Source organism: Gymnogyps californianus, chromosome 5, assembly GCF_018139145.2.
Source record: "Gymnogyps californianus isolate 813 chromosome 5, ASM1813914v2, whole genome shotgun sequence".
Taxonomy (NCBI): domain Eukaryota; kingdom Metazoa; phylum Chordata; class Aves; order Accipitriformes; family Cathartidae; genus Gymnogyps; species Gymnogyps californianus.
Window position 1 is genome coordinate 66942042 of NC_059475.1, and position 25820 is coordinate 66967861.

Below are 25820 nucleotides of genomic sequence, written 5' to 3' on the forward strand. Positions count from 1 at the left end.
TGGATCGAAGGTGGCCCCTAAGCCCCGAGCCCTCCCAGGCTGAGCTCCGAAGCAGTACCCTGAGGAGGGAGGTTTGGGGAGCACCACCGCAGCAGGAGTGGGCACCATCATAGGTGGCACAGGCTCTCAGCAGCTATGTCTTCATCCATCTGCTTTTGGACACACCAGCAAGGCGTTGTCTAAATGTGCTCTGCCCCACAAGCCTCCAGAGCCACCAAAACCCCAGCGAAAACCTGATGACAGTGGCTCATCCCGCCTGGGTTCCCCATCCGTGTGTCTGTCTCCCCTCATTCCCTCCACCCGCAGCATCCCACTCTGCCTGGCCACCATCGCTGGGACAGTTACTGCCCTTTCCTTTCCATATGGTCCTTCAACAGAGCCTGCAGGCTGGTTTTTTGGGAAACCAGTAGATGACCAGAAACATATAGAGCAATTGCTTGAGGGTGACGATGCTTTGGGTTTTTACTCTGAAGGGGCTCAGGACAGCTCACAAGGAAAGCAGGAGGTGACTCAACATCGGTGCATAATCCTACAGTGATACTCCAACTGTCAACAGGAACAAAACCACAGCAGAAACTGCTGAATGTAGTAAAAAAACCACTTAAACCTCAACCTTTGAGACACACGAGCCACCCGTTACACCCTGGTACAGCTTCACCAGCCGGTGAAGGCATGAGCATTCAACCCTCGTCGCACCCCTCTTGAAAGAAGAGTTTATACAAGCCCTGGGGCTGGAAGGTGTTAGTGCTGCTTGACGCTCTGCAGATGGGGGTCCCGAAGGAAATCTGTGCATCGGACAGGGCTGCCGGAGCGAACCGTGGGCAACCAGCATCCATCAGATGCTTTGGTTTCCCATTGCGAATTTACTCTTTGCTTCAAAACCAAGATACTTGTTTTTTTCAGAGAAATCCATCAGCGCGAGCACGTCTTCGGTTCAGAAGGGCAGGACCTGGCTGCTTTGATCCTTGCTTGTAGAGCACAGGAGATGCAGAGACACAGACAGGGCTGCTGTACATGTAGTGACATTAATGGTGCTTTATGAGAAGCTTCAGGGAACTCCTGCCAAACCCCCCAGATCTGTTTCCAAAAAATTCCCTTAAAAAAAGCCAGATCCAGAGAAGCATAGCGCAGCAGTTTCATCAGCCCCTGCAGCAGGGCATTGACTTACATTTGCTGAGATGAGGGGCCAGGGCCCTGTCTCCTAACAGGCTCTGTGTTTATTAATTGCAGACCTTGAATACAAAATATGCCAAGTCCTTCAAATCTGCAAACAGTGTCTGGGTTCTCTTCCCAGCCTGCCTGGCATCATGAATCACTTGAAGAGACTTCAGGCTTTCGAGGAAATTTCTGGTGTATTTGCTGACACACGTGACGTTTCCAGTAACAGGAACCGCTGCGGAGTCATTGACTTGAATCTCTGAATCTTTCTGGAAATGTCATCTCAGAGATGTTTTCAGTATTTTAATTTATTTGGTTGTTCACGACAGATTTTAAAATGCTGAGAGTTTCTACAGAACAAACAGTTCCCGACACTTCTGTTTGGAAGATGATGGAGGAGCGATGATGCTCATTGCAGAGTTTACTTGGACCAAACTGGTTGAAGTTTTCTGAGTGGGGAGAACTCTCCAAATCAGATATTTTTCTATTTAAAGCAATCTACAGCAGTGGAGCTTTCTATTTGTAAGCAAAGACCAACAAAAAATTACCTTCCCTGGAAACTGGATGAGACAACGCTTAGGATGAAGACAAGCAAGTTGCTCCTTTGCCTTAAATACAACACCCTTCCACCGAGGCTGTAGATACTGCCTCTTGACTGTAGGACTATGAATTATTTAAATTTTTATATAAATCTCCCCTTCTTCTGCCTGCAAATTCTGTCCAAGTGAGAAGAAGAGGTCGGGATATTTGTGTGCTTCCATATGCTGGAAGTCCCATGCAGAGAGCTGCTTGGCATGCACTTTCTGGCCTGATGGCTTGCAGCGAGTCCACCCTACGCAGGACACACCAGACCTACTGCTGCCAAGTTGAACCATGCATGGACAGACCAAACCTGTGGAGACCAGTGACAAGTGGCATTCCTCAGGGGTTGGTATTGGGACCAGTGCTGTTTAACATCTTTGTCAGCAACACGGACAGTGGGATTGAGTGCACCCTTAGCTAGTTTGCCGACGACACCAAGCTGTGTGGTGCGGTCGACATGCTGGAGGGAAGGGATGCCACCAGGAGGGACCTTGACAGGCTTGAGAGGTGGGCCTGTGCAAACCTCATGAAGTTCAACAAGGCCAAGTGCAAGGTCCTGCACATGGGTCGGGGCAAGCCCAAGCACAAATACAGGCTGGGCGATGAGTGGATTGAGAGCAGCCCTGAGGAGAAGGACTTGGGGGTGTCGGTCGATGAGAAACTCAACATGATCCAGCAATGTGCGCTTGCAGCCCAGAAGGCCAACTGTATCCTGGGCTGCACCAAAAGAAGCATGACCAGCAGGTCGAGGGAGGGGATTCTCCCCCTCTACTTTGCTCTTGTGAGACCCCACCTGCAGTACTGTGTTCAGCTCTGGGGGCCCTCAACAGAAGAAGGACATGGACCTGCTTGAGTGGGTCCAGAGGAGGGCCACAAAGATGATCAGAGGGCTGGAGCACCTCTCCTGTGAAGACAGGCTGAGAGAGTTGGGGTTGTTCAGCCTGGAGAAGAGAAGGCTCCGGGGAGACCTTAGAGCAGCCTTCCAGTACCTAAAGGGGGCCTATAAGAAAGCCGGAGAGGGCCTTTTTACAAGGGCATGTAGTGACAGGACAAGGGGTAATGGCTTTCAACTGAAAAAGGGTAGATTTAGGTTAGATGTAAGGAAGAAGTTCTTCAGTGTGAGGGTGGTGAGGCACTGGCACAGGTTGCCCAGAGAGGTTGTGGATGCCCCCTCCCTGGAAGTGTTCAAGGCCAGGTTGGATGGGGCTTTGAGCAACCTGGTCTAGTGGAAGGTGTCCCTGCCCATGGCAGGGGGGATTGGAACTAGGTGATCTTTAAGGTCCCTTCCAACCCAAACCATTCTATGATTCTATGATTCTCAGATTCCCTGCATGTTCCTTGCCTGTCTGCCCAGGCAGCAGGTCCCTGCTGCTCCACACGCATCTGAGTCCTTTCTGCATTTGTTTCACACATGCATGTCCCTACCTGGGGAACCTCACCTTGGGTAGGAGAACAGGAGCCCACCTTCCCTGCTTGCTGTCCACGCAGCTCGGGAGCCTGCGGATCACCACAGCAACGGCGAAGCAGAACATCTGGCCCGCACGTGTGTTGGGGAGGAAAGATTTCTCCTTGTACGTCAGGGACCGCCTGTAAAACTCGCTGTTCTCTCCGCTGGAGGCTCCTGGCTGTCTAGACATGTTCGGTTACATGCACTCAAATCCCCAGCCGCTCCTGATCGGGCTTGAAGTGACCCTCCTGGCTCTCCTCCCAAGGAGGGGCCGACTCTCCCCGCCAGCATGACTCTCCCCGGCCAAGGAAAAGGTAGGAGGATCTTGATATGAAGGGCCCGGCCAGCGGACTCTGGGACTGGGGTGGTGTATCCTGATGGGAAGAGAGGGGAGGGAGAAAACAGATCTTACCGAAGGGACAGCACTCCTGGGAGCCCACAGAGGGTGAAGGAAGAAAAGAGACATGAAGGAAGACACTGGTTTCCGCAGGGAACATTCCCATTAAAAAAAGGGAAACGTTTATTTTCTGTTTGCAGGAAGGGGGGATAAAACCCTTTAGTCAAAAGCCAGATTTCTTTCAGAAAACCCTCAAATCCTTGTTTCAACCCTCCAAGCAGGGCTGGGTAGCCCTGGAGCTCCTATTCTTTAGATAGGAAAGGGGAAATGAAAAACGTCCAACCCAAGGGTAGAGCAGGGAAAAGCCAGAAGTCAGACCTGCCCTCCCTATTAATTTGCTGCCTTCCCCAGGCTCCGTTAATTTTTTGGCTTTAGGTGCCCGTACAGCCCCCATAGCATAGGGTGGCTATGGCAGCACTCTGAAGCGCCTTTCTGCATGGACCTGAAGATTTCCGTGGAGGCCAAGGTTTCCAAACAGGACAAGACAGCATGTGCATACACGGGAGAGGAAAAGCAAAGCGGCTTTCCCAGGACTACGAAGCAGGAGAGAGGTGAGCCGAGGGCTGGGGAACACACCAGCCTCCTGGTACACACACAGGCAGGGTTTGCTGAATCACATCTAACGTGAGAAGAGACTCCACTTTGTAGAGACACCGCTTGGACAAAGCTCAGCCCGGTCCTCGTCTGGACCCTCTCATCAGGAGAATTATTCTGGCCCATTCTCCCTTCCTCCACCCCTTCCCTGGCTCCTCACTTCGATTCAATCAGAGAGGAATAAAGAGGGGAGGGGACGCGCCGCAGACCTGAGATTAGCCAGATGTTACTCATTGCTCTCCCCCAGCCTGCTGAGCTGGATTTGTGCTCTTGGCTCGACAGGCAATTTGGCCCAAATCCCACATCGCCCTCGAGGCTGAGGCCAAGTCCCAGCTCCTCTCCTTGCTAACACACCTGGCTGCACAGCTGGATTTCAGTGGGAGCTGCCTGTGGCACACCTCCCTCGCCTTCGCAAGGTGACGCACCGAAGGACCACAGAGAAACCATCCGCGAGGAAACCCACCGGCGTAGGCAGCAGCGTCCCTTATCTGGTCTGTGGGCTCAGCCTGCCCCATGGCCAGCTCAGCTCCATCCGCACTCTGCAATTTAATCCCAGACTGATGAGGGGAGTCCGAGTCGCTTCTCTGGAAAGGGCAGCAACGGTCCCCAACGCCTCACCGTAGAGCAAGGGAGTCTGAGGTCAGTTTTAGATTGAAGTGCAGCCTTCTTCCCTCTGCTGCCCTTGCAGAGGGCCGTTTCTACCAGAAGCAGCAAATTCCCACTCAGGCAGAAGGCCACGGCCCCTGTGTCTGCGGTCTGCTTCAGCTAGAGTTTTAAGAATACAGCATTTAAGGCAAGTACTCCACAAAATGCATTTCTACACATATATAATTATATATGTGCATATATATAATTTTAAGCACTGATGTAATTGGGGTTCTGCTGAATTCCTTTCTGCCGTTAAGTATTTCCTCAGCTTGAGCTCATCTTCAGACATGAGTTTTCAGCGAGTTAAAAAGAAAAGAAATCTCAGGCTCAGACACCTATGTCAAACTTCCGTCCGCCTTAGTTTTACATGAAAGAGATTTCTTAAGTTCCTCCTAAAAATACGCATCCATACAGCAATACCTTGAAAGGGAAAGAAAAGCAGTAATCACAAATCCTCTGGAAACCTCTCACAAAAGATCATTTCCCAGCAGCACAAGCTGCAGTAAGAAGTGAAGTTTTACAGCCCGGTAAGACAGAGGCAGGAATACATGCTCTCTTCAGCAGGGAGTGAAAAAAAGACGGCAGCATCTTTAATCAGGTAGCTGGAAGAGCAAGGAGAAAAGCAGCAAGGGAACGGGATCATTAGGATGACGTTTGGTCCTGTTGTCCTGCATAAAATGAACTGAGAACAGACTGAAAGCTGTAGGTTGAAATTAAAAACCAAATATGTGGTGTTGTCTGATAGAATTGACAGAAAATCCGCACGATTTGCATAAAAAGCTCAGAAAGGGTTACTACTGAGGGTTACTACTGAGGGGTACTATAGGGTTCCTTTAGGATCTGAGCTGCGACACTTCTCTTCCCAGGCCTTTGGGGTACACCACCACCCACCTCGGCTCTGAATGCTCCCTGTTCCCCCCTCTCAGTCCTTGTTCCCGCCTTGATGCTCATCTCCTCCTCTAAAGATCAGCAGAAACCTCTCTCCCCCCGCACTGTCCCCAGCAGAACTACTTCTCTTAGGTTGCCTCCAACCGTTTTAAACAAAAAAGGATCCCTCCTACCTTTGGGCAGGTACGAACGGCTGTTCTTCACCCCTGCACTGCATTTCTTCAAGCACAGAATCCCTATTCAGAAACCCAGCGTGTCAGAGACAGCTCTGACCACATCTACACAGCGCCTGTCCAGCGCCACTTCGGGCGCGTTCCGGATGTCCTGAAACGAAGTGGGTCCCTATACAGATAGCGATGGTCCCGGAGGAAAGAGGTTTTCCTCTTCCAGTGGTCGGCGGACCCCGTTACACAGAAATAATCCAAAGCTGCTCCCGTTCGCCTGGGAGCATCTTCCCTGGAAAGTATTTAGCGCTCTTCAATTACAAGGAAGCCCGATAGCCAGCTGGCAGACGACCACATCTAGAGAAAGTTGCAGATATCCGTATTTCCCTTTCCTATGCTCACGCCAACATTCCCCCCCCCCCCCCCCACTTACCAAAAAAGGCTGACAATTCATTTTAGCTTGTTTTAAAAAATGAAGCTTATGTACTCACAGGGACTGCATACAAAAAGGGATGAATACACAGATGCAAACAAAACACTGAATTACCATTATGGAAATTAATTTTAAGAGTCACAAAGCGTATTCCTGGAAATTGCTTTTATTTAGCAATTATGTTAACACCGCAAGAAGGCAGTTGGCATTGAAAACAAACAGTTCAATTTAAAAATCAGGGAAGTGAATTAACTGGAATTTCAGGGCACTCACACCTGAATACACTCCACTACCTTGAATACTTAAGGATCCTCAATCAAAGGCTTAGGTTTTTGTTTGTTGAGAAGAAAGGGGATAAAAGGGTAAGAGAAACTGTTTATTTTTGAAGTTATTTATATGTTTTTGCAAATAAAAGTTAAACCCTGACAACCAACCAGCAGGGAAAAAAAAACTGAAGGAGTCAGTGACAATACTGAGATAATATTTTAATTTTTTTTCTTTTGAAGTTTTTTTCCTGTAAAATGGCTTGTACTTCCACAGGTACAACAGCAAAGAAATTATTTCAGTCCGTTTCACATGGTGTATAAAAGACCAATTTTACAAACATAGCCAGAAGTTTTAACAGCTGCTAACACTGTTTAAAGGTAAACATCACTTCTCCATCGTACAGGGCTCGCTGTGCGAACAAGACTTTTCCTACAGTTGTGTCACAAGGAGGAGCCTTCCGGGGGCTCTCCAGCAAGTATTTAATCCAAGAGGAAAGCGATACCCATCCCTAATCACCGTGACACAAACAGAAGGGACTTCCAGGTGACTCGAAGACTGGCTTGCCCACCAGGAAAGTATAAATATGCCCCGTTCAACGGAAATCTTGACAGCCACCAGTTTCGTCTGTAGTTTGGTTTGCCCAAGCAACTTATCTTTTTGTTCCGCTGCCAATAAATGAAAGCTCTGATCAGCACAGAAAGTAAAGCTCTATCTTTACTGCCTGTCGAGGCCAACTCTACTGTTCTTTCAAGACCGAAGTGTCTGCTGCAGTCAATGGGACATGGTTTGCACAGGGCCTGCAGAACTCCTGCGACTTCATCCTAGAAACTACCCCCTCTCCACCCCCCACCCCCCCAAAAACAGCCTTACCTTCTAAGTTTTTCCTTTTAATTCACAACACCAAGTGCGAAGACTTGTGAAGAGTGCTTATAAAAATCAGAATAATGAGAAAATCTGTAAAAGACATTTGCAACTCCAATTTATATTTTCCTTGAAGAGACAAGCAAGCCTGAAGGTATCTTTTTAATTCTCTTCCTTGTTTGTTTTCTTTCCAAGCTATATTTACTTGTTTACCTGCAACTACATGGAGAAACAGAAAACGAGAGGAGCCAAGAAGCTCACAAGAGGCTGAAAACTGAGCAAACAAGGAGGAGGAGAAGGAATCCTTGGCCAGACTACTGCAGAATAGCTGAGCTGTCCACACCTATTCGGCTCAAACACCTAACAGACTTCTGTTCCTACCTGTTCCGATCAACAGCTCTACCTGTCGATTCCACTTCGCGTCCAATGCGGCATGTTAACAACAGTCTGGGGGAAAACAAGACTTAACCACCCGTGACAGAGCGTTCCTTTACAAAGGATGGACAAGCACAGCTCATTTCAAGTGTGTATTTGCAGCTCAACTGTAAGCAAGAGCAGGAGTCAAGCCAGGTCAGTTTTCCTGCCCCGCTAAAAATGCATTTAAATGCCTCTATCAGTTCTCATGATGGCCAGATCGCTACCAACAGTTCTCTGACCCCAAAAAAGCGTCAAGACGATGAGCTGGATGAACAGAAACGTGATGGTCTTGGAGAAGCTTCCTTCCACTTCCAGAACAATGAGAAGATGGTGAGCAAAGCGATCAGCTACTGCAACAGCACTAAAGGGAGAGTTACCACAGTTGAAACCAACAGTTTCTTTTGGGTGGTGTGTGGAGTTAAAAAAATAAGTTCTATTTGGAGACTATTGCAGTTTCTCACTATGATACACTCAGCACCTCTGCTCCTCGCTCAGGCTCCGAAGCAGAACCCTCAAATTCCAGGAACGGCCATTAAAACACCAGAGTGTTTTGTTGGGAAGATCACAGCCTTTCCGTGTCATGCCGGAGCTTCCTAACGAACTCAGGAGAATCCTTTTTAGAGCATCAACCAGGTCTGAAAGCGGGAACAGCTACAATCACATTTCTGAGCGGTTCCTGGCATGCCTTTGCTTCCAGGTGGGTCTGTTCCTACTGGAACCAGCCTGACAATGGCTTTCCAAGCCCCATTCCCACCCTCACAAAGAAAAAAATATCCTCCTTTAATTACTCTGCCAGTACAGTACTATTTCTGTACCCTGAGTGACCACACTTGAAAAAATCCGTGATTAAAATGCAGTATCATGCTAACTCTTTTGTACAACTTGGACCACAATTCAAAACAAGAACAACGCTTACCACTCAGTCGTCTATTTAGACTTCAGCACTCTATCAAAAAGCTGCCAGGAAAAAGGAAAGTGTTACAGCTCCAGCGTGCATGGATATGACAGATTTTTTTTTTTTTTAAAGATCAGACTAGAAAAATAGTTTTAGCTATAAGTTATGCAGTCAAAGCTGGTTTTGAAGCATTCAAATAGAATCAACAGTAACAGGTGAAAAAAATCCTTACAGAATACATTGCCAGCATTTGAAATGGTATGCAAGAAATATCATAACACTGAAATAAACTTTCAAAACAAAGTTTGAGGGTGGTTCTCAAGTTTACTCACTCCAAACAGAACCAGTCTTATTTATCCAGAAACTACTTTCTCCTACTGAGTACCAGACAAGTGAAGGTGTGTGTTTACTGAGACGAGGGAAGGAGAAAAGGACTAAGCAGCCAAATGGTCCATCGTTTCATTAGAGCAGCATATGTGGCAGTAGTGTTTGAGAAAAATAATGCTACAAACTCTTCTGCCTTCCCAGTAAATCCAGCTCTGCGGGACTCGCCCTAGATTTGAATACTGGTTAATGGCACAGTACCTGGATTCATGCAAAGGAACTGTGGAAGTTTGTTTCCCAGATAAGAGGAGAGTTCTCCTTCCTGCAATATTTCTTGCGTTATACAGAATTGCCGACAGTGAAAGAAACAAAAAGCTCACTTAAAACACAGTCTTTTCAAATGGACGCTTCCCTCAGATACAAACCATAAGCCGGTCTTCCACTTCATGCCAGCCAAACACACCACAACCAGATGGTGTGCTAGTGTTTCCAGTGAGGATTCTTCTAAGACCGTACATTCGCTTTGCACAGGGTACATGAAGCCCTGAAGCAGCAACGAAACTGCAACAGCGAAGGAAGAAAGTAAAGAAGCTCGGTAACGGAGATGCCTGGGAACCTGCGCGTTTCCAGTCCATTTACGCTCAGAAGGAGACTACCTCTGCAAGTCCTGATCAGCTCAGCAATACAGTTGCCACCCCAGACCTGTGAAGCTGTCGTACACGGAGCTCAAGACCTCTGGCCACCAGCCTCAACACACGGCTGGTGGCCTTAATTCAACAAGGAACTTTTCCTGAAAGCATGTTTTCATAGCATCTCTTGTGAGAAACGAAGTATTTCACAGAGTCCAATAAGAACGAGGTGGAAGTGAGACTGCCTCTCACAGATGAGGTATATGCTAAATAGAAATAATGCTGCAGTATGCATATGGGACCTGAGGAACTTGTACTGAATATAAACAAGGAAGAGGCACCTTCACATTTATGACAGAAACCATGACAAGGAATTGAAGGCCAAAGGCGTTCCTTCCCAATCTGGTTGGGCTGCCACGCTTGATGAAGATTAGCCACAAGGTTGTCTTGTGGGAGTAACGACTCGGAATACGGAATCACAAGAGGATCTCATTGAAAAGGCACTAGGAAGAAGCATATAGTTTTAGGTTAACAAGATTCATCCTATTTCCAAGCACTGAGTGGGACAAAAACTGTACAGTTTGGGATTTTTAGAGAAAATGCTGCAGAAAAAAAATTTTTTTTAACAGCAGAAGCGTAAAAAGAAGAGTAAAGCTATTTTGAAATTATTAAAATGCTGAACATTTATACAGCAAAATTATATTAAAACCAGCAGCAGACAAAGTACGTCCCCATCACCATTGGCAAGGGACATGTAAAATGTTTATAAGGTTAGCTATAAAACAATTTTACAACCAAAATATGAACAGGCCAATTCAAGTATATATACACAGAATATATTAAAATCATATAAATTATATATTTATACAAAGGGCACAAATATAGCAAAAAGCTATAGTTGATTAAACAGAACTGAGCTTGAATGATCAATTTCATCTAGAGATGTTATAATTTTCTCCCAAATTCTTTTTTCCTTAAACCTGGATAGATTGATACCTCAGATACCAAGACTACAGAAAGCAAAAGGAAAAAAAAAGCCACAAATCAAAGAGTTATCATTCTGTATGAAATGAAACTAACAGTGGGCAGGGTACATCTCATATGAAATTCTGATTTAATTATTTCCATAGTAAACATTTACCAGTTCTCTTAAAAAGTCAGGAATTTCAAGTGATCCACTTCAGATGTACCACCCTGGTGCATATATTTGATTACATTTGAATGTTGTTTGATTTGCAAACATTTGAAAAAAAATGGATACAAACACATCTCAATCTGCAAAAAAAGGTGACAGATGGCAGCAAGTTGAAAACTGAACAAAAATACTCAGCTGAACTAGAAATGATGCTCTCCTTACAGCATTTTGGCTAGTAAGTGAGCTTAAAAAATAACTTATTTTTAATTGCTTTTTTATTTTAAAAATGTAACAGCATATAACCACAATCCATTGAAGCACTTGAGAATCTAAACAGTCCCATCCGTGGGCTTATATTTAAACACGAACTAAGTGCTTTCCTGAATTCAGGTCTACGTAAATAAGTTCTGTATAAGTTGTACCTAAACCTTCTGTCTTGCTGCAGCACCACCCCTTCATTAATGCAGTTTTTTAAAGGCTCGCTACATTTCAATTAACCCAATGGTCCTGGGCATGCAAGGAGCAGTTAGGACAAGCTAAGTTAAGCAGAAATAAAAAGGCCAGGCTACACATATACAGAACATTGGCTTAAAAACCAGAACTAAGTATGTAAAAAAAGTAAAGCAGTTTCACTAGATGCAGGTTAAACGGGGGGGGAAGAGGAAAAAAAAAAAAATCAGCCACATACCATACATAATGAACAGTGGATATCTATTACACTGAAAGGAAATCAATGCAAACAGGATTTCCTCAGTTTGAAATAATCCTTGATGCCTTTTTGGCCAGCTCTGTTATACCATAATAGATATTTTAATAGCTTTTATACTCTACAATTTAGGCAGCTAATTTTTCTCTTACATATCCAATTATCTCCATTAACCTATGGTTGTCCACACATTCTGTATTAGCTCAAGAAACTATTCAAGTTAAATTATATTGCAAATTAAAGACAGTTACATTCTGTATGTTCCTTCTAGGTTTGAAAAATAGGTTTTAAAGGCTTGTCAAAGTTTAGAAGAAAAAACCTTTCCATTAAAAAATCTTAGCTTAAAAAAATCATTAAGACACATTTTTCTGATCCAGGGTACTAATAAAAAGGTTACAAATATACTACAATTTGACCAAGAAGACTTCATGAATATGCTGCTTTTGAGCATGCAACACCACTGATATCTGTCAAGTTCCAGGTATCAATGTATCCCAATTCCACCACAGTCCCTCACAATTTCCTTGTCAGTTCCCCATCCCCACCCTACCACCCTATTAATAACATTATAAAAAAGGGTAAAATCTAGAGTTAGTGGCAAAATCTTCACAGTAAATTGTTAAAGAAAATGTTATTGTGGTCATTGCAAAGTGGTATCAGTCAATTGGACCCTGAAAAATGAGCTTGACGCAGTTGTGTTCCCCAGACAGTTGTGTTGCACAAAAAGGGCAGGCAGCATGAAATGCATGAGTACCATGAGGCAGTGGGATTTGAGACCAGTATTTTGCAGACTTCTCAGAGCACACATGTCCACAAGGGGTGAAAGCATGAGTTGGAGGACCAGCATCCACATAAAAGCCTGCTTCACAACCAAGCCAGAGAGGCACATAGGGGCCAATGGTTCTGCACATCGGACATTCCCGCTCATTGGCTTCTGTGTCACTGCGATGTCCCCAGTTGTGATAGCCATGAACATGACCACAGCTGAGGTATGCCCAAGGCTGCTTCTCTTCTACCACATCTTTACGGTTGATGCTGGGAAATGCTAAAGTGTTTAACCCAACAGGACACTGCGGTCTGGCGGCGTTTATCTCCTGTCGCAGAGCTTCAATGTGTTTCTGAGTGGGAGTGTGGAACAGTCCATCTGCCGTTCTCCACAGAAGGGTGGCTCCACACAGGTCAATGAGAGAGCCATCTTGTAGGACGTTGGTCTCATTTTCTACCTAGTGGTAGAACACAAGGATAAGTAGTTAAGCCTGAGAGCTTTTACAGACAACTGAGTTCGTTCTGTAAACGTGTCGTCTCTCTCACCAAATCGTTACCCTCCCTAGCACGCTACCTAATTTTGTCTTATTGTTTCCTTGTGGCCCCCCATTTGTCTGAATCCATCTCTTGTCTCCTATCCTATATTTAAGATTGTAACGAGCATTGGTCTCTTATTTTGTGCTTGTACAGGCGGTCCTACATTTGCAACTGTCACATGCTATGGCAATACTAATTATATACAGTCTTCCTGCCTGCAATTCTTTGGGAAAGGTATTACATTAGTAATCACTAACTTCTTCACAAATATCCCCCTGCCTCTGAGCACGCTACTTTTTCTCTCTAATATTGATTCTCGGTATGCCTTTGTCATATTTAAGGTAAGCCATGATAGACTGAAGAAGAAACTTGCCATTCCCTAAGGGCTGTATTAGCAGATTGCTCCCCTGGAATTCTTTGCCCACGTAGACTGGCAGAGGCTGCTCATGCAGCAAAAGATCCTTTTTGGACTAAAAACTGCTACCCAGGACAGACCAGCTGTTCTGCCACTCAGATACCATTTTTTTTTTTGGCTTGTGGCAAGTGTAAAGCATTTTGCAGAAGCATGAACTCCCACAGCGTACCTCATCACCAGTGAAACTCTTCCACAGATACATTAGGGATAAATGACAAATGCAATACTAGCTACATGCACAGGTACTTGCATAGATTATCAGTACAGCAGAGTGAATTACCAGTTGAATTTCTCAAGTGACAAGTTCTGCAACTGAAGCCACACAGGCTCAGCTTCTGAACAATCAACCACCCCAACTAGTTAGGCCCTTTATTTAATGAGGCATTCCATGCAAATACAGCCCCAATGTGCATTGCCTGAAGGCTTCTCTCATCTGACTAAAAGCAGATGCTTAAAACATTTTCAAGGGATTATGCCAAACACACGTTGTACTTTGCTGAAATATTCTTTAATTTATTGTAATGTCACAAACGTATAAGCAACTTGTGCTATTGCTACCAGTTCAGTAATGATGAGTATATATTAAAACAGTTCTTTATGAAATTAAAGAGGAAAACAGACCTCCTGCCTGGCTTTATACATAGGAAGTACGTAGAAAATACCATTAAGGCAAAACAAATACCCAAATACAAACAAATACATTAAGTAGGTCACATGAAATCATCATGTCTACCTAAGAATACTATGAATGACAACCAATTTGGCATTTACATTTTAATCCAGTTTAAATTCACAGATTAACTGCGGATCATCCTTGCAAAAAACACCTTGATGGTACAATACAGACTACAGATAAGAGGTCACCAGTGTAAAGTGCTTCCAGCAGAAAAATTCAGCGGTTCAAGTAGAGATGAGAGAAGCGTTGATTTGATGCACTTTTCAGATAATTCCTTCACAAACAGCAAAGCAAAAAGCTGTCTCGTACGCAATGTGTTCAATTCATTATACAGTGTGCATTTGGTTTTATGAACCCAATCAAGGAATACTGATCACATCAATACCAGTGTGCCATGTAATTTTATTTAAATGAGAATTCAAGTCATTTTAGATGCAGGGAAGGGAATTTGTTTTAGTATGCCTTTCTTTAGCAGCACTAAAAAGGTGTTTTGCTAACCACGTACAAAGGGCGCAATTGCAACATCATCTGTCCCAGTCCCCGAGGCGATGTTTGCCTGCCACCATTAAAGTGACAAAGCAATTTATATACTGCAGGCTGTCTACTGAAAGCAGAACAAAATAGTCAAACTCCATTTTCCTAACTCCTTTTAAGCAGTCAGTTTTCTGCAAAGCCAATGGCAAAGCTGGAAAGCCAGTTCAGTGTGAGTATGTGGGATATCTCTAACACCATCGAGCTAATGGGAACTCAAGGGAGCAGCACAAAAGCAACTTTGGCATGAGGAAGAGAAGGATATTTCCCCCGCCATGCACACTTTCTTAAAGTCTAGCAGCTGGATGATGAAGTTACAAAAGGGGCATCTTCAGCTGCTGTGAAGATGCCCCTTGAACGTCCTCTCACTTCCTGAACTCTAACAAAGAGTAGAATGGGCTTTCCCAGGTCGGCAGGCAGGACAGCATTCTAACCTACCCAGAGACAAAGAGGACTTCTGGGGAAGCTCATCTGCCTGACTGGAAATATGGCTGTCTGTGTATTTTGCTGGGCTACTTCTATATGGTGGTGTTGGATTTTTATTTTTTTTTTTTCCTTTGAGGGCAGAGGGAAAAGGGATAAATGATGATAGCATTCTCCTTCATAGGCCCCACAGATCTTGGGAAGGGAAAAGAACGAGAGCGCTATGGGAATTCCCTCCCATCTTCTATGGAGAAGCGGACACATTCTTTCATGGGAACCTCTCTCCTGGTTACGTATGCCACAAGTCTCTGTAGCAGCTGAAATCTCTCACTTTTGGTAAAGGCAAAGCCCATCCTGCTTCACAGGATAAAACAGGAATATACTTAGCAGGGCTTCTCTTATCTACCTAGTGGCAGGTAAATCAAACAGAAGCTGCGTTAATCCAAACTTGTTTGCATGCAAGTGGACTCTTCCTTTTAAGACAGTACTGCAAAGGACAGCTCCCTATGCAGTAACTTCCAGATGTCCCCATGTCCCGGGAGAACATTTCAGAGATGGAGATTCAAGAGCAAAGTTTATTTCGCTTTTACACTCTATGCTATTTCAGTTGGCAAAGTGACATTAGCAGAAAACTTAAAGAATGTTCTCCTGTATAAGCAGAAACAGAATAGCACTATAGAATCTACTGTAACACACATCTACTTAGATGATTTCAGTGCCCGCTACCCATGGACAACACTATTACTCTGCAGTCACCCTATGACTGCCTCCATTCAATGCCAGGAAAACAAGTATCCCTTGATTTGTTTTAATTACTAGTTACTTTCAACTTACCAGTTTCCCCCTTTGCTGAGCAGATCTGGTTTCCCGAAGAGTGTACACATCACCACAGACTGAGATTTCTCGCCAAACTCCAGGTTTAGACTCTTCCGTGAACCCTCCTTTTGGATGCATGACCAGCACTCCATTAGTTGTCAATCCATCCATGTGGCCATCAGGATTTTTCCACTTTGCTGCTTTTTCCTGCATGTGACAACCACCCCAGGAAAGAGAGTTTGTCTAAAAGTTTACAGACTAAAGTTTTACACACTGAAGCTTTACTAGCACTGTCTAAAACACATTTCCTCACCAGCCGGCAGTGCTTAGACATAGATTTACAAAAAAGGCATTTTTAAGAATACCTTGTGCCAGAGTGGTAACATCTTTTGCTTATGCATCTTCAATTACTAGTCTAACTTAAATATTATTATTTTTAACTCAGTTGAGTGCCTCTGACTGCAGGTCAAGTAAGAGTTAAGGCCTCAAAGGTCAGTAGTATACTCCTAACTACTGTAATGGAATACCACTGCGATGGGCACATCCTTTTCCATGATGCAGCTGATGTGCTCCTTGATCTTCAACACTCAGAACTGAAACAGCAGCTTAGTCGCAATGACTATCAAGAATATATCAAACAAACCTAAAGAAAATCCACTAACAGTTACTAAAGTCGAGCCTCATTGTTAAAGACAATTATGACCATGAGTTCATGCTGGTAATAAATCAGGCACATAAAACTGCAGTTTCTACTTAACACTGCAGCTGGCACACTGGAGTAACAAAAGTCTAATGACAGTATAAGTTATCAACTAGTACAAGGACATTTTGGGGCTTGAAAATAACAGAGAATAAAAAAACAGAGTTTGCTCATATACAACACAATTATTAGTAGTACTTACACCAAGAAATATATTTTTAGACGAGTCAAATCCAGCTGCAAAAATCCTTGCTGTATATGGTGGGCTCCTGTCACAAACAATCCTGCATGCAAAACGGGATATGGTGCTTTGCGTAATCTGGGTTTCATCATTATTTTGACTCCCAGAAATAGTATCAGTTACTACAAAGTCTATGGGGCTTTCTGTTGACCTCCCAACCTGCAAAAAAATTAAAGATAATGGTATAATTAGAAAGAGCCATAGAAATATCAAGCATTAAGGACACAATTTTGCCAAGTTAATATTGATGACATCAGTAAACCACTGTGTACTGACTTTTTGGATGGTAAGATCCAATCAGGGACTAATCTGTATTTTCACATTTGACCTAGGCAGAAATACATCACTGACATGACATGACAAATTTTCACTTACTACAACTGATGTACATGCTTGCCTAACACAGCTGCGATTAGTTGTTTGATAGAGTATTGTCAACAACATGAAAGTATTATCACCTTGCTATTTCATAATCCAACCACTGCAAGTTACCTACTACTATATTCTGTCAATTAAGAAAACACTAGCTTTAAATAACAACTTTTATTCACATGTCTAGTACCAAGTTAGTTTGCCATGAAAATAAAGGACTTTTTTTAGACCCCAAACTTGGTTATTTTGATATATCATAACAAAAAGCTACCTACCTTCATGTTTTCAAAATTTGTAGTTCCAGAATAAAAGTTTTCAGGTAAAACCCACCATATGATTAAATGTATTCCTAATCATGCGTGTGCATGACTAAAGAAATTAAAAAAAACTTTCTTCAGCAGAAATAAACACAGCTGATCAGCAGACAAGAATATTTTTCTATCTTGCCATCTATAAATTTTAATTCTAAAACTAGAAACACCTAGGCTTCTGGAACAGAAAACTTCATTACAAAATGGAGGGGGGAATCTGACTGCCAACCAAACATACAGTGAGACTTTATCAATACTTCTACAGGCAAATTGGTGTTACCCCAACTTTGAGCATAACTGGGAAAGTGGAGCTGATGAACAAGGAGTGCAACAGAATATTAATTTCATAGACACCTTGTGATCAAACGGAAGAAAATTAAGAATATTCTTCACATGAAACTACCTTCGATATCAGGCATCTACATTTCTATAAAATAACCTCCTCACTAAACATGATCTCATTGTCCCCCAAGAAGTTACATTCTGCTTAGCTTCTTGCTCTTCAAAGCTAGCTATGTGAAGACATGTATGGTTCCATCATTAACAAACATCTCTGCAAACTAAATGCACTGTAAAGAAACATTATTCAAGAGTCAAGAAAAGTGACACTAATACTTAACCCTTGTCACAACTGAACTGATAGCAACAGTACAAGGATCTCTCCCGTACTTCTCTTCTTTCAGTTCTACTTTGTAGTGTTAAACTCGAACACGTGTTGAAATTTACTTCTTAAGTGACACATCCAGTTACTTTCTCCACATCATGGGTCTCAGCCTGAGTATCAAATGTGATGAGCTTGCTGCAAATAAAGCGCTGAGGAAATACTAAAAAAGGCCTAATCAAAAGTATGCACTTCAATTTTTCACAGAAAGTAAAGTGACTACTAGAATACCCAGGAGAGAGAGTTTAGAAACTGTTTAATATGGGACTTTCTGATTTACATAACTAGACAAGTTGAAGCTAAAACTTAAAGCTATATTCTTCTTCCTTTTATAGTATTATTTCTAACAGGCTTCTATTTCCCATCCAATGTAATTCCTGCTAAGAGTCAGCACTGACCAGCAGCAGGAAGCTTATTCATAACTTCTGACTATTCTCTATCTGTATGTGAAGTCTCTTAAAGAATCATCAATAACGAACATGAAATAAATTTGTTCATAACAAATTTCTGCCTGTTGCAGTCTCTCAAATAGATCATTCTCTCAAAGCTTTTAGATGCAATTAGAGAAAAACCTGCTCTATTTTCCCTTAAAGGATGACAAAACACGCAAGTGTTTGCTCCCTGTCTTCCTCATATCATACTAACCAGTCAACATGAAATCCAAGTGTTTGGATATAAGCATTAAAATCTATATACAAAGCTTTTATGTGGTTTTTAAAATCTGAAATTACATGTAATATTTTAAGCAAAGTAATTACTTTATATATCTCATTTGTGTCACAAGTATGTCTACACAACATCAAATATTTTAAATATTTGGTTTTCTTTTGGTTTTTTTTTCCCTCCTGTTAAAGAAGCCTTCTAGTGGATCAGTCTGATGTATTGTGCTACATTGCAACATTAGAAATTATTTTAAAGTTGCCTTCAAAACATGGCAATTTCCTCATGCTCCATATCAAATCAAAATTTTGGGTTTGAGATCACCTGAGAAGAAAGCCCCTCAGGAACAAATGAAGAACTTGATGCTATGAACATTTAACCACCAAAAATTTTAACTCATCTGATGTTGCAGTCAGACTACAGTCACTACAGACCTAGTTCCATTATTCAAAGCTACTCTTTAAAGACTTTATTACTCATTTTTCTTCCATTTTCCTCTATAGCACAGAAGACTTTCTTTCTAGTAATTTTAGGCTATATTTTGGGACTCTTCTTGTTAACTCTGTCATATTATATATTATTTCATTAAGTTACTTCCAATAACAAACCATAAATCTTCCAACTGATGCATAAGACAGCCTCTGTTGTCTACACTATAGGTTATTGTTAAAAGCTGTCTAAAAGCCAGGCAGTCAATCAATTTGCTACTGTCTACCGTCAATCAAAGAAGTGCTATTAAAAACGCTCACTCCTGAGACAAGGCAAAACCAGACAACCTGCCAGCACGTAATTTAACAGCTGCAGATTCTTGGACTTCAACAGACTTTCACTCTGATGATACGGAGAATTGGACCATGCATCTTCTGAAGGGCTGTTCCTCAGAAAAAAAATCAATTCTTCGTATTGAATGTACCTGCTTCTTGTATAAACCTGCAGTTATTTAGGGTACAGGCTACACATTTTGGTTCCTTGTAGTGGTACGAACAGGTATAATCAACCCATTCTCGTCCAATCAAACCATGAAGGAACAGGTGCTACTCCAACTGATGCATCATCGACAGAATGGTTACTAAACTCTGAAGAAAATCTTCATTTTTAGCGGCATATAGATGCTGCAGCATATAGACTTTGGGAGATGCCAGATGGAACATGTTAGTACATTCTTTTTGTTATTGCATGAAGCAATCTGATCTGTATGTCACTAAGACGAAGCTATATAGTAGCATTTGTACACAAATTTCACCACAGAATTACATTAAGGGGAAAAGAAAACACACTCAACATAGCAGAACAAGTACAGTTGGGGGGATGACGACACAAACAGAAAAAAGCCTATTCCCACAACCAAGTACGGGACATAAGAACAGAATCATATGAGATGTCCAGGACAACTTTCCAAAGCGCCTGAACACCTGCAAGTTGCAAAGCCCTGCTGCAGGAGGTTGTGAAGCCATTTTGGTAAAGTGATCCAGCAGATGTTTGTCAAGTGACTGAGCAGGATACGAGTAAGCAGGGAAGACAAGAGCACCCATTTCTGCATTCTTGCCAGCTTTCAAGAAGCAAGAACTTTCCTGGTGAGCACTTTAAGTAATATTCAAACACTCTTAAATGAGTACGCTTATTTGTAAATAACTCTTCATGTTATCTTCAGAAAAAAGCTAGTAGAAGAACAAGGGGTAGGACTACTCCTATACGAAACTTCATCATGCATCCATTGAATATGCATATAACCTGCATGGTTAACAAATTATATGTGTCTGCATGGGGGGGCGGGTAGAGTACGTGCACAGTGATTTAAACCACTTATTAACTGCTAAGTTATATGCATGAAAATATGGTCATTTTCATTTTATTATGGAAAATGTCAAGAAAATTGGTATTTAGACAGCCTGAACACAGCTCTTCAGTGCCTTCTGAATTTCCTTACTGCCGTTTGTATAGCCTCCCCACATTTTCTGTATGTGCCTCACTTCCGTTAAGCATCTACTCGTGCTTCTTCTTGGTTATAACCTTGGAAAACATAAAATAAGAAGCTATTCTGGGTTTGCAATCTTCAAAATTTACCTGTTTGTTTCTGGAAAAACTGCAGAATACAAGTCACCAACACAACACTTCTCACGTTTTCCTTCAAAGAAAAGGACTGACAACAGATTCTCAGAGTGGAAGAAGGAAAAAGGTGACAGCTTTCGTGTGAACTGTGAATCTCTCATTTTCACAGGAAATCAGCTCTAACCCAATGGATTCAGTCCTCACAGGTTAGAAGTGGTACCCTGACCAAGAAAACAAAGACCTCTGCCATCCCTTTTCCCTATTTCGGGTCCCACTGACTAAGGTGTTACTAACAACCACCATTCTAAGCTTCTCACATTCCTTCCTATGATTACCTTAGTGAAGTCGTGCAGTGCTACTATCCCATTTCACAGAGGGGAAGATTGAGATTAAAAAAAAAAGCTAAGTGATTTGCCCAAGATAATACATGTTATCAGCAGCCAAGGAGGGGCCTCAAGCCTCAAGATAATCCTGTGGTCCAGGCATTATCCTTCCCTTTTCAGCTTCCACATCCTTGCCAGTGTTATACAAAAGCCAGGAAAACACATTTGAAAAGAAAACAGCAAACTCCAAGGATTGCCTATCCAAATGATGCTTGATCAAGAGTAAGGTTTTACTCTGTGGATCAACAGGAAACATGTAATTTGTCATCATGTACCACAGGGCTGCACAAAACAGTAACTTTGTCTGTTACAAAGGTAACAGTAAAAGTCAAGTAACTTTTCTCTGACTGCCCACAATCAGATTACTGTGAATAATTAAAATCTAACGGCTTATCTAAATAATGGAAATCTCTTCAGCTGCTGTCTGGCATCGCTTGAGCGGCAAAATACTGCCACAGTCTACCAGACTATTCCTCTTCCCATTCTCATGGCTATCAGCCCTCTAGGCCAACGCGTGGAGTGCGATCCTCAGAAGACAGCCACAGAGAGTGGAAACGTGAACCAGGACACAGTGCTTGAGGTGAAGCTGAGATCAAGTCACAGCATGACAGTCTACACATCTCATGACAGAAGAAACAGACTGCACTGAAAAGAGGAATTTTAACAATAGCCTTAACACTGATGCATTAGCCATTTGAGGGGGCACCAGAAGGACTGAGACACTCTACCAACACAATATTCAGCTCAAAAAGTTTTATTGTTATTAAGATGGGACAGTTTGACCTGTTACAAGCCAAACCAGTCACGTAGCTACAAGCGTATGGCAGATAATTGCCTGAACCATAGGCAGTGTCTCACAGGTGAATTAGTACATGGGCCAAAATTAGGGCTTTTGTGACATTTCACCAGGCACCTGAGAGCTGCTGGAAGGAGAAAGCATGATCTGTGCTTGCAGAGTGGCAGTAAGAGATATGCACTCCAGTGCCAGCCCTGGAAGAGCAGTAGGTCTCTGGGTCAGGCAGCGCAGTCCAAGCTGTCTCAGTGTACTACCTTGTGCAAATACCTCCTCTACTGAGCATCAACGAATCTCAAAGGGGAGCAGGGGAAGATACGTTGTTAGCTGGACTACGCTATGCTTAACCCGCCCATTCCTCACTGAGCCAAACCCCTGCTTTAGATCCAAAGCATCCTTAATTAGCTCCCTTAACCTACTGCCTTAGACAAGGGTCACTTGAACCTTGAACCTGTGGAGCATTGCTTTGCCTATGCTGCACCTCCTCGCCTCAGGCTGCTAGATTTCATTAGAGTGACAGCTAAGCACCCCAACCTACCTAATTCTTTATCAATACCCCCCCAAGTAAAAACTGTAACCACCACTAGGATATTATGCAATCAAGAAAAGAGCTGTCTATACAATACGACCAGAAAAGCAGCTGTTCCACAACTCCTCTTTATTCATTTTTTTAGCGTACACAAGAAGTGGAAAAATTCCAGCTTTCAAAAATGGCTTTTCAAAATTTAAGTACAGGAAAAAGTTTCACTGGAGCTACTCAAGGCACAAAAGCACCTTGCAGAGATAAACAAGTATCACACAGTAACCCAAAAGGATGGGTTACATTTTTCTTTTACTAGTCAACATAGAAAAACCTGTTTCAGTTCACTCTGGCTGCGTGATCCTTCATGCAGCAGCAAATGAACAAGACTGATTTTTAATCAATCCCTATTTGGACCTAATCGTTCCAAAGTCACACTGGGAAAATTTTAGACAGAGCAAAAAACAGAAGCCACATGAAGCAAAGACATCTTGACAGAGCTATTTCCTTTTCTGTCAACAATACTCAACTGCTGACCCTTCTAAATATGAAAGACTGAATGAGGGGGGATAACAATTCATAAGATGCTCTAATTACAGAGGTCACTGACAAGACAGACCTGATTAGTCTAGATTGGAAAAGGTTGTGCATGTTTGGTTTTTTCCAGGCTTGAAGTCTAAGTTTGTACAGAATTTCTGCTCTCTTATGATATATAAAAATAAGCATGTACAAGAAAATAACTTCGGTTACCAGAATGTTAGATGATGCAGAAAGACACAAATGCATACAGGGGAGAGTGAAAACATGTTGGATAGATGGTAGCTCAGAGAAACTCAGCACAGTCCCCTACACCATTTGCTGTATTTGCACACCCTTCAGGAACAGTTTTCTTTATCATTCTATGACTAGTTTGTCTCCTTTAGTGCATAGCTCCCACATTCTCCTTCCTACCTTCGCTTTTACCTCCCTCATCCCATGTCCTACTCCTATCCACTTCCTTTTTACTCCAGCTACTTGATTAACTGGAGGGTTGGGGGTGTATTCGTGTGCTTATTCATGAATCCAAACAGACCACACATTTCTTTCTAGTACTATTTGTACAGTTGCTACACTATCCTTGCAGAAAAAGCAGAGTACATTGAAAGCAGTAAGGCAGAAGGATATTAACAGATGCTGGCGCTGGTTTGAGAAGAGCAGACAATGCAAAATTTCAAAGTGCTCCCATATTAATGCCACTGGGTTCAACCATGGAAATTTCACAGATCATAGAGAATACCCAGAAGAATATAATGCAGAACTATGGTTCCATATGTTGCTTTTAAAAAAATGCATGTATTGCATAGAGTCTTACCTGAAACATGTCTGTATCTTTATCGTGAGTATACTCCACTACAACAGTCTGGTTTCTGGATAATGTGTAAGAGATACTGTGCTGACCTTTACAGCTGATTGCCTGTTGAATAAAAAATATGTCTATTATACACAGCTTCCACAATGATATTATAATCAAATTCATTTCACTATATAAACACCTTTACTATGATCAGGAAAAGCAGTGTATTGTAACATTTTATTACAAGGCTGGGTAAACACATACAATAGGATTTTTTTGTTTTGTTTTTAAAGGGAAAACCCCAAGCTGCACTTGTTTGTTTCTAGTTCAGAAGTACCCAATACCTACCATTTTCATAGTTTAGACTCCAAACACATGTTTTTCTCTCTGAAAATACATTAAGTTCCTAACCCTCACAGGAACTTGTACCCCGGCAAAGACTCAGGGTTTAGGGTTCTTTGGTTTATTTGTTTTTTAAAGTGAGCAATACAATTGATTTCCAGTTAAAAGTGCCAAGATTTCAGGGATATCATTACAGTTAAGTAGATTTCTAGTTATACCAGAAAGAGTCTAGCAATTCTACATGAATTGTGACGAAGAGTGAGCATGTTCAACCTGTTTTTCCTCATTAAAGGGTACTTCTTACCACCTCTCAAAGGAAACCGATCTCTATAGGTATGGATATAGCATTAGAGACTAAATAGTATTTCAGTATTTAAAAGAAGACTAGAAGAGGACAACTCCTATTATTCTGCTGTGTCTTACTAAGATTGAATTCCTTACTTGTTACGACTTCCCAGGTTTACATTTCTAGGTTGCCTTTTTACTAGTCCAGCAACTATTTCAGAGAACAGAACAGAGACATCACCCCAACACAGGAGCAGTCCCAACTCAAACAGAAACAGTGAGAAACAGTTTGCCTTGATAAACAAACACAGAGCATAGTTGCCACAGCAGAGCGCCGTAAGAAGGGGCAGGGCCCAGAGATCCTTTCAGAACCTCTGAGGCTCAGCATACAAAAATCTTCGTGGTATGGATGATTGTTTCTCAAGCTTAAAGACTAACACTCACTTCAAATGATTAAGGAGTGTCAAAGTGTAATTGCACTAGCTGTACAATGTAAATGCACTAGTAAAAGCTTCAGGACAGAGGGAAACAAGCTGAGAAACTAAATGTATTGGCTAACAGCGAAATATATGTAAATGTAAGGTCCATATAACTGCACACAATTATGAAAGGTAATGACTGTTACTGCTCAGAAAACACTTTGCAGACACTTAAGTATTGAATTAATAGGTTAATTAAAGCTTTCTCCAGTTTTCTGCTAAGGGGGTAATTTTCTAGAAGAGGTTCTCTCACTAGCTCCATTCCTTCATGCTGCTCTTCACCTACAAAATTCACAGATAGGGATGACTAAACTAAGCAACTATATATATTCTACTCATCTGTCTCATCTCTCACAAAAGTCTAAATGATCCCAAAGTTACAGATCAATTATTAAATCGTTAAAAGTCTTACTGAATGTTGGAGGTATTAAAAACATCTACGTGCATACTAAAAGCCTACTAAGGGTTAGCAAAAGTATTTGACACAGAAGTATTGAAAAAACATAATGGAAGAATTCTTTTTTGTAAACCTCATGCATTTACAGCAACAGATTAGAGACTACTTTTACAACATGCCTCTTGCTGAAAGCTCTTAGCAGCTCCAACACTTGCTAAAGATTTAGGCTTAGGTGATGTCATGGTTTAAGCCCAGCCAGCAACTAAGCACCACACAGCAGCTTCCCCCTCCCCTCTCCCAGTGGGGTGGGGAGGAGGAGGATCGGGAAAAAAAGATAAAACTCATGGGTTGAGATAAGAACAGTTTAATAACTAAAGTAAAATAAAATATAATACTAACTAATGATATAATAATAATAATAGTAATGAAAAGGAATATAAAAAAAAAAGAAATACCACCCAAGAAAAGACAAGTGATGCACAATGCAATGGCTCACCACCCACTGACCGATGCCCAAGCAGTGATCCGCCCCTCCCGGCCCACTCCCCCCAGTTTATATACTGGGCATGACGTTCTATGGTGTCGA

The 25820-nt window shown here is 42.3% G+C and overlaps 1 protein-coding gene across 4 annotated transcripts in view; it reads right to left on the bottom strand.

Annotated features, from left to right (window-relative positions):
* Positions 1-10541: 10541 nt before the first annotated feature.
* Positions 10542-25820, bottom strand: part of PELI2 (pellino E3 ubiquitin protein ligase family member 2) — a 77870-nt gene continuing 62591 nt past the window's right edge. For all 4 annotated transcript variants that reach the window (XM_050898138.1, XM_050898139.1, XM_050898140.1 and 1 more), the window contains 4 exons: positions 23750-23851; positions 16611-16808; positions 15727-15915; positions 10542-12768 (listed from right to left, as the gene is read on the bottom strand). In XM_050898138.1, the coding sequence (XP_050754095.1) occupies positions 12202-12768; positions 15727-15915; positions 16611-16808; positions 23750-23851 (1056 nt within the window). In that variant the 3' untranslated portion in view covers positions 10542-12201. The remainder of the gene's footprint in view (positions 12769-15726; positions 15916-16610; positions 16809-23749; positions 23852-25820) is intronic.